The sequence below is a fragment of the Purpureocillium lilacinum genome, assembly GCF_023168085.1.
Source record: "Purpureocillium lilacinum CBS 284.36 DNA, scaffold_5, whole genome shotgun sequence".
Taxonomy (NCBI): domain Eukaryota; kingdom Fungi; phylum Ascomycota; class Sordariomycetes; order Hypocreales; family Ophiocordycipitaceae; genus Purpureocillium; species Purpureocillium lilacinum.
Window position 1 is genome coordinate 1754549 of NW_027072115.1, and position 5846 is coordinate 1760394.

At 60.2% G+C, this 5846-nt stretch overlaps 2 protein-coding genes across 2 annotated transcripts; one reads left to right on the forward strand and one right to left on the reverse strand.

The window, feature by feature from the left end:
* Positions 1-487: 487 nt before the first annotated feature.
* Positions 488-1354, forward strand: PLICBS_007121 (uncharacterized protein; the record flags this gene model as incomplete). The annotated part of the gene is made up of 1 exon (XM_018320525.1): positions 488-1354. The coding sequence occupies one exon, from the start codon at positions 488-490 to the stop codon at positions 1352-1354; it is 867 nt and encodes a 288-aa protein (XP_018180422.1).
* Positions 1355-1912: 558 nt separating this feature from the next.
* PLICBS_007122 (uncharacterized protein) lies at positions 1913-2767 on the reverse strand (the record flags this gene model as incomplete). The annotated part of the gene is made up of 1 exon (XM_018320526.2): positions 1913-2767. One exon carries the CDS (start codon positions 2765-2767, stop codon positions 1913-1915), a length of 855 nt encoding a protein of 284 aa, XP_018180423.2.
* Between the last annotated feature and the right edge of the window lie 3079 nt (positions 2768-5846).

Here is a 5846-nt window from a genome sequence, read left to right on the forward strand (position 1 = left end):
GCCTACGAAGTCGCGTGCCTAGCGGGACATGACACTTCAGACTTCACCCTCATGCCACTTTGCAAGCTCGCACGATCTGATGATGACCAGGTACAGTCCGGCATGAAAACCCCCCGCGAGGCTGGCATCGCTTTGCCAATTCATTTATCTCGTTCACGCTTGTCTCCTTCACGACCCCTGTTAGGCACAACACTCACTTAGGCAGTATCACCGCGCAGGACAATCTAGAAATGAGTCACTCCTCATCAAGCACTCTGTTCTGCAGCATACAAAACCTCGAGCAAGTACGATTTGCGTCATGCAGCCCGCTCATATTTTCGTTGATCCTGCTATTCACTTACATATATTCCCATTCACTTCGGTATTCATCTGTTTGCCACCCATCCGTCCATCACCCTATCTATCAACCTGCAGCCCACAACTCCATCACCAACCTCACTCAAATCATAAACTCAACAACCTCACCACCTTCATTCGCCCCCAAATCATGTCCCTAACCACCCTCCCCACCGAACTCACCATCCAAATAACCACCCTCCTCCCCTCCCTCTCCTCCCTCAACGCCCTCGTCCGCACCAGCCGACACCTCCACCGCACCCTCACCCCCCTCCTCTACCTCCGCGACGTACACACCGGCGCCGCCCTCGCCCACGCCGCCCGGCACGACATCCCCGCCGTCTTCGCCCACGCCGCCGCCGCGGGCGCCGTCCTCGGCGACTGCGCCCTGCCGCTCCTCCTCGAGGCCGTGGCCGGGGGAGGGTGTCGGCGCCTCGGCGTCGTCCGCTTCCTGCTGGGCGAGGGCTGTCCCGTGGACGCGCGCGCTGGCGACGGGAGGACGGCGCTGCACGAGGCCGTTTTGAATCTGGACGTCGCCGCCGTCGAGGCCCTGCTGGCGGCCGGCGCGGATCCCGCGGCTGTTACAAAGTACGGGAATCAGCCGCTGCACCTCGTCCAGGAAGACGGCGCGGACGAGATTGTGGGCGCGCTGGAGCGTCACGGCGCCGACTTGGCCGCCGTCGACGCCGAGAGATGGTCTGCCGTGGCGGTGGCCGTCTACAATTCACGACTCGCCGTGGTCAAGGCACTGATAGATCACGGAGCCGACGTCGCAGACAGGAGCTCTTCATTATCGTTGCTATCCTTGGCTGCCGACAACTGCGATATTCCCATGCTGTCCCTGCTGCGCAGCTACAGCGTCAAGCTGGGCGCCGCCGAAGTTTCCAAGCCCCCCAACACCCTGCGCGCCTGGCGCCCTCCGCGGCTCTCTCAGGGCCGGCGAGCCTCTTCTCGCGCAGACTGCGCCAATTCCGACGTAAAAGACCGTCATGGGTATTTAGCAGCTGGCCGTTCATGACGTACAAGTGCGAGTCAATGCTCCATGCCGCGGCAACTCATCGACAAGCGGCGCCCACTCAAAGCGATAAATCGCCGCTTCTCGCGGCTGCTCAGCTTGCCCACGGTAGACAACCTCCTTAATGACATGCAGCTCGACAACGGGGGTTGAGGGTCCACTGTGCTAAACAAAGACCACCCCGTGACGATGGCAATGTCAAATCAAGTCGATATCAACCAGGCGGATTGACTCTCCCGCGGTAGCCTTCCCTGTAAAGACTCAACCCCGGTCGCTGGTGAAACGTCGTCCGCCCCACACCGTATCCGGCTCCCTTGGCAAGTGCCGGGGGAGGCGCTCGGGTTTCTGACGTCTAGAAACACAGGGGTGGGGTCATTAGAGATGGCCAGAAATGGCTCTGAAATTGGACGCCGTCAAGGCTATGCTTGTTGCTGCTCCTTGGTGCTCGCTTGTCCGGGGTTTCCTGGCCTGATCAAAGGCTCTTCATAAAACAAACGTTACAGAGTGGCCGTGCCGATTCGCCAGCGCTCTCATCAATAAAAACGGATCGTGCCCGCGCGTTCAGCCGATGGCCCGCCCAATCTCAGATTGGTGTATCAGCGGCCGGGGCGAGAGGCCACCCAAGTGGTGCTCGTCGTCAAACGAGGTGCGCTGCGGCGTCGAGCGGGACGAGTACGTCACCGCCTGGCTGCGCGAGGGAGATGAAGGGAACGGCACGTCTGCTGAGCGCCGTGGGGGCCGAGGGCATTCGGGCTGCTGCCCGTACCACAGGTCTTGGGCACCTGTCGTGCCCGTCATAGTTGCCCGTGTGCTCTTGCTGCGGCCGTGGCGCGGTGGCGATGGGCCCGACACGGGCGGCGGTGCCTTGGCCAGCCGCGACGGGTTCCGCTTAATCTGCGTCACGACAAAGGCGTCTTCTCCTTGCACCGTCTCGTCCGTCAACCCCGGCCGCGAGTTTGGCGCGCGGGCTAGGACAGCGGCGGGGGCGACGTCGAAGCTCCGCTTGCCGTTGGGGGGAGACGACGAAACTGGGACATCTTCACTCGTGCGAGCCGTCTGGTAAACGATGACGGCGGCGGGCTTCTGCACAGAGCTTGCCGACGCGGTTGTGCGGTGGTTAGGGCTGCCAGCCTGGCCCTTGTACTTGGAGTCATGGCGCTGAGGCGGGGTGGCAGGCGTGTGAACCTTCTCCTCCTGTCCGGCATTGCTGCGGGGCATGCGGTTCCGTTTCCACGACTCGATTTCCTCATCGCCGATGGGCGTGATGCCACGGTCGAAGAGCCGGGCCCGACGGGCACGGGCTCTGCAGCATAGGACAGTAGCGATGGCTACAATGAGGAGGACCGACGGGATGGTGGTGGCAAGGATGATGGTAAGGGTCCGCCGCGAAACCTGCTGTTCAGAGTCGTCGTCCATGATCATGTGTGACGCCGCTGTCGCTTCAGTGAAGAAGCGTATTCGAGTTGCGTGTTGTAGCAGCGATTCCAAGTACGGTTACTCGCAGGGCCATGCGGGCGGAGACGATCCTATAAGTAGAACCTCGGGCTGTCGTCTGCGGCGGAGCGAAACAAAAAGAAAGTGTTGTTCGAAGAAGGCCGTGTCGAAACGAAAAAAGAGGAGGAACGAAGAGTGAAGAATAGCGATCGACGTCCGGCACCAGATCAGAATAGGACCGGCCGGGGAGACAAAGTCATCAGACTCGAAAGCAGTCGTCGAGACCTACGCTCCGTACATGCTTCGTGGATGAAGAAAGCTATGTGAGAGAAGTGTAAGCAAGCGCTCCCGAGTGTTCAAGTATGGTACATGTCAAAGCCATTCATCCCCGCAAGCGGAGCATGGGATCGGAAACGGGGAAGCGGGCGAACACGCACAGTTCTGAAGCCGGCAGACGGGTTTGCAAAGCGGACGATCCACCGGCGGCGGGGAGAGCCCAGCTGCTCAGCGTGTCCTGGTGTAAGTGGGCAAGTCGAGACAGTAAAACGCTGCCTCTGCCAGTTCTTGTCCTCGGCCTGGCAAAAAGGGCCGCCTTGGATGGTGTGAGGGAGCGGGAGCCGCAGCCACGGGGAGCGGGAGGGGAGCAGACCGGGAGGCGGTGATAATATATGTGCCTCTCTCGCGCTGGGCTGCTGCCCGGTGCCGGGCCAAGCCAGGTACATGCATGGCCCTCGACGATGAGCTAGTCAGTAAAGTACGGGTGATGTGGTGGAGGAGGACGATGGGGTGGAGTGGAGGCGGAGGAGGTGAGTGGGGGGAGGAGGGCCAGGGGATGGGGTGTGGAGGGTGGAAGTGCCAGTGGAGGAAGTGCCAGTGGGAGTGGGCGTGGGTTGTGGCTGCCAGGGATTCCAAGACAGGGGGGCGTGACAGGGGAAAAGCCGAAGGCACAGCGAAAGAAAGTCATCATGATCGTCACCCGACACACGCCCGCCCGCCCGCCCGCCCACGGCACCCACCAGGGCCACCACCTTCTTTCATCAGCGCACGTTTATTTAGCCAGGCACACTGGAGCGGGTGGTGGATCTTGGAGACTGTTTCGTCCCGTGGATCGCGCGCCAACATGTAAGTTGGTTACAAGTCTCTCTGAACGGGAGGAGACGGGAGCGGAGCGCCGAGAGACAGCGAGCGCGAGCACCGCACCATCCTCCGTCCCCCAGAAGATAACGCTACCTTATGGATGACACAGCGGCGCTTCTCTCCCGCCTCTCACGTCGGCTGAGACGCCGTGTGCACGCGCGCATGTGCGCCAGCCGCAGCAGCAGCAGCAGCAATAGCATCACCACGGAGCAGCATCGTGAACGGGCGCCGCGCAGGCTCTTGTCCGCCCTTCCGCGGCGAGCCGGGCCCACGCACGCCAGGCCCGCGTGCGCACCCGGCGGTGCTGGATCGTGCGCCGCGGCGCTCAGTTATCTGGTGCGGTGGCTTGTCCCCCCTCCCTCGCCCTCCCTGCGTCTACCTCGTAGCCCTGTGTGCTGCGTGCTGCGACGTGGTCACGGCCGTTCGTTGCGAATGCTGCACGGAGTGACCTACATACGAGCCACTGCAATCTGCAATCAACTGTGCAGCACGTATGTACTTCGTATGCACAGCACGCATCAGCAAGCGTGCATTTCATTCATGCTCCGTAGGACGCCAAAACCGAACCCCTCCTCCCGTTCCCTTGTTCTGCGGTTCTGCGTTGTCAATCCGGGCGGCGGCGGGTCCGCACGCCTGCAGTCAGACAAAACGGCGACGACTGGCCCTCCGAATGCCAGGTCAGACTTGCGGCTGGAATCTCCTGCTGCTGCTGGTCTGGTTGGCCGTGGTGGTGCATTGGCGCGTTGGAGAAAGGCGTGGTGGCCCTGCCAGGAACCAGGAACCGGATTACGGGCCCCCCGTCGGGCGGCCATCTAAAACGGCGCCCAACCTCGGCGAGCGTTTTTCCCCGACAGAATGTACGTGTGCGTGTGTGTGTGTGCACGCCCACGGGTTGCGACTGGGTGTTGTCCAAGGTTCGTCTGCGGAGGCAGCGGGCTAACCGCCCGCTCCCTCGCTCCCTCATATTGCTCGCACAGACACTTTCTCTACAACAGGACACCGGATTCCATGACACGCCGATACTTGTGCCATTGCCACAATTGTTACGGCGAAATGGCCAACTTCCAAGTCTAAGTGCGCTTACGGCGCCGTTCTCTCTTTCGTTGTCAAATACTATCTAGTAATTGTTTCGAAGAAAAGACCGTACTTGCTTGCAGCTGGCGACTACAGAGTATAAATCGTCTAGAGTCTCCCTAACGCGGGAGCCCTGTCTGGCTGTGCTCCGCAGCGTCCGTTGTAAAACCCCCCCTTACGCCTGCTCCTCTCCGGGATGAAGTCTCCCATTCTCCTCGTGAGCCTTTTCCTGAGCGCACCAGCTACTTCAGCCGCTCGCTGGACTCCGAATGGCCGGCAGACGCTAGCTGCAGTCACGCAACAAATGCTCCAACACAATCGGAACATCACGGGGCTCGGGGTAAAGAAAAGTCCAACCATCTGATGAGCACCGGCTATGGAACGCTAATCGACAAGTAAATATGTCTTGCAGTGCACATTCGTGTCTCAGGTATGCTACTTTGCAAAACTCCGCGTCGATAAACAGGAGAAGCGTGGCGTGATATATTGGTTTACGGGCGTAAAGCACGTACAACTGCCATGTACTACGGGAAAGGTAAGCTCTTCCTCGTGACGCAATTCGGATACAATACAAAGTGCCACGGACGCTCAAACGAGTGGCTGACTGCCTAGTGTACGGTCGGGAATTGTACGGTCGAGTTGAACTTTCCTGTGTCGCCGGATCTTGTCAAATGCGGGTAGCGGTTCGGAGAGGCTTTTCCAATACAAACATGGGCTGAGTCTGCCATTCTGTCGCTAGAGCAGTGAATGGTACGCGATACTCTAGCTCTGGAGGTACACAATTCCTTTATTGGCTGAGGGAAGCAGCCGTAGTTGCCACGGTCAAAGGGCAAGATGCTCTTGCAACGGA